The sequence below is a fragment of the Lottia gigantea genome (assembly GCF_000327385.1).
Source record: "Lottia gigantea unplaced genomic scaffold LOTGIsca_5632, whole genome shotgun sequence".
In the NCBI taxonomy this organism is placed as follows: domain Eukaryota; kingdom Metazoa; phylum Mollusca; class Gastropoda; family Lottiidae; genus Lottia; species Lottia gigantea.
The window spans coordinates 1-1230 of NW_008709928.1; the positions used below are offsets into that span (position 1 = coordinate 1).

Below are 1230 nucleotides of genomic sequence, written 5' to 3' on the forward strand. Positions count from 1 at the left end.
CTCATTGTAAAAGAGCTATTTGAAATGCACCAAGAGAAACGAAAACTATATGACAACATACGAAATTTACAGATTGCATGATAGCTGTAAAGATCTGAATTTTTGACTTACCACACAATCTCCGCAGGCTCCTTGTGGACAGAGAGCACACACTGGAGCACCTTCACCCAATGTAGATTTATAAGAAGCTGTAGCACTATTTTCTGGATTATAGTAATCTATTATGCTGATAAAACCGGGTTTTAATTTTCCAATAATTTCTGCTTTCACTAATCGCAGTTTGATACATATTGGTTTATTGCCCACCTATAAAATAGAGTTTAATGATGACATTCACTCATCATATTCATATTGAGTTCTGGCGAGTTCACAAGAGCGATACTAAGTATGCTTCCTAAGAAGTTGACAACGTATCTCTCGGGACTTCTTTCATTTGAAATTTAATTCACTAGAAAACAAACAGTATTATCAATCTCACCTCATCAATATATAAGGTGAATTTTTTCTTCGCTGTTTCCATTCTTTTTATGAGTTTATTTTCATTAAGAGGAACTTCATCCACCGTGTAACCACTTAACAAACCGACTTCAAGTAGAGACATACCACTTGATTCTCCCTTAACAGTCCATCTACAGGTACAAACAATTAAAATTCTTAGAAGTCATTAAACCAATTATGGTCGTCGTTCAAGCATTGGGCAAACATTAACTACGAGCACTTACACGATATTATTCTTTAATAAGTACCAAATAAATAGTTTATGGTTGAGAGACAGGAAGACCATTCGTTCGTTTTGGGACCCATCTCCACTCACTTACGAGCCGTTACGAAGGGGGAAAAGTAGCGAATTTTAACGTGCGTATATTTTCGTCGATCATATCATGTGATCAGTACAAATGGCGGACCGCCACTGAGAGGACTTGCCTTGACATTAAATTTGATTGGTTGAAAGGTATCGGTCGCCCTATAGATCACCCAGGTGAAAATTGAAGTATTTAATTCAAAATTTATTTTCTCCTAGGTCGTGTGCACCCGCTGGATGACTGGAAAATTCAGTAACATATAAGAAAGTGCCTTTCTTTCTATAATATTTCTGAGAGCTATAAAGATACGGTGTCACCAGCTCAACTGAAACGTTATCATGCCGCTATACTCTGCAATCGAATTCGCACCTTCGGACCGACCCCCTTTAAATAAATCCTGCGTAAGCCACTGCCAACCCCCCCCCCC

The 1230-nt window shown here is 38.1% G+C and overlaps 1 protein-coding gene across 1 annotated transcript; it reads right to left on the reverse strand.

Moving 5' to 3' along the window:
- Positions 1-111: 111 nt before the first annotated feature.
- LOTGIDRAFT_176883 (hypothetical protein) lies at positions 112-784 on the reverse strand (the record flags this gene model as incomplete). The annotated part of the gene is made up of 3 exons (XM_009063276.1): positions 112-306; positions 479-629; positions 723-784. Coding segments are annotated over 3 exons (408 nt in total), but the record flags the coding sequence as incomplete, so codon positions are not given.
- Positions 785-1230: the final 446 nt, after the last annotated feature.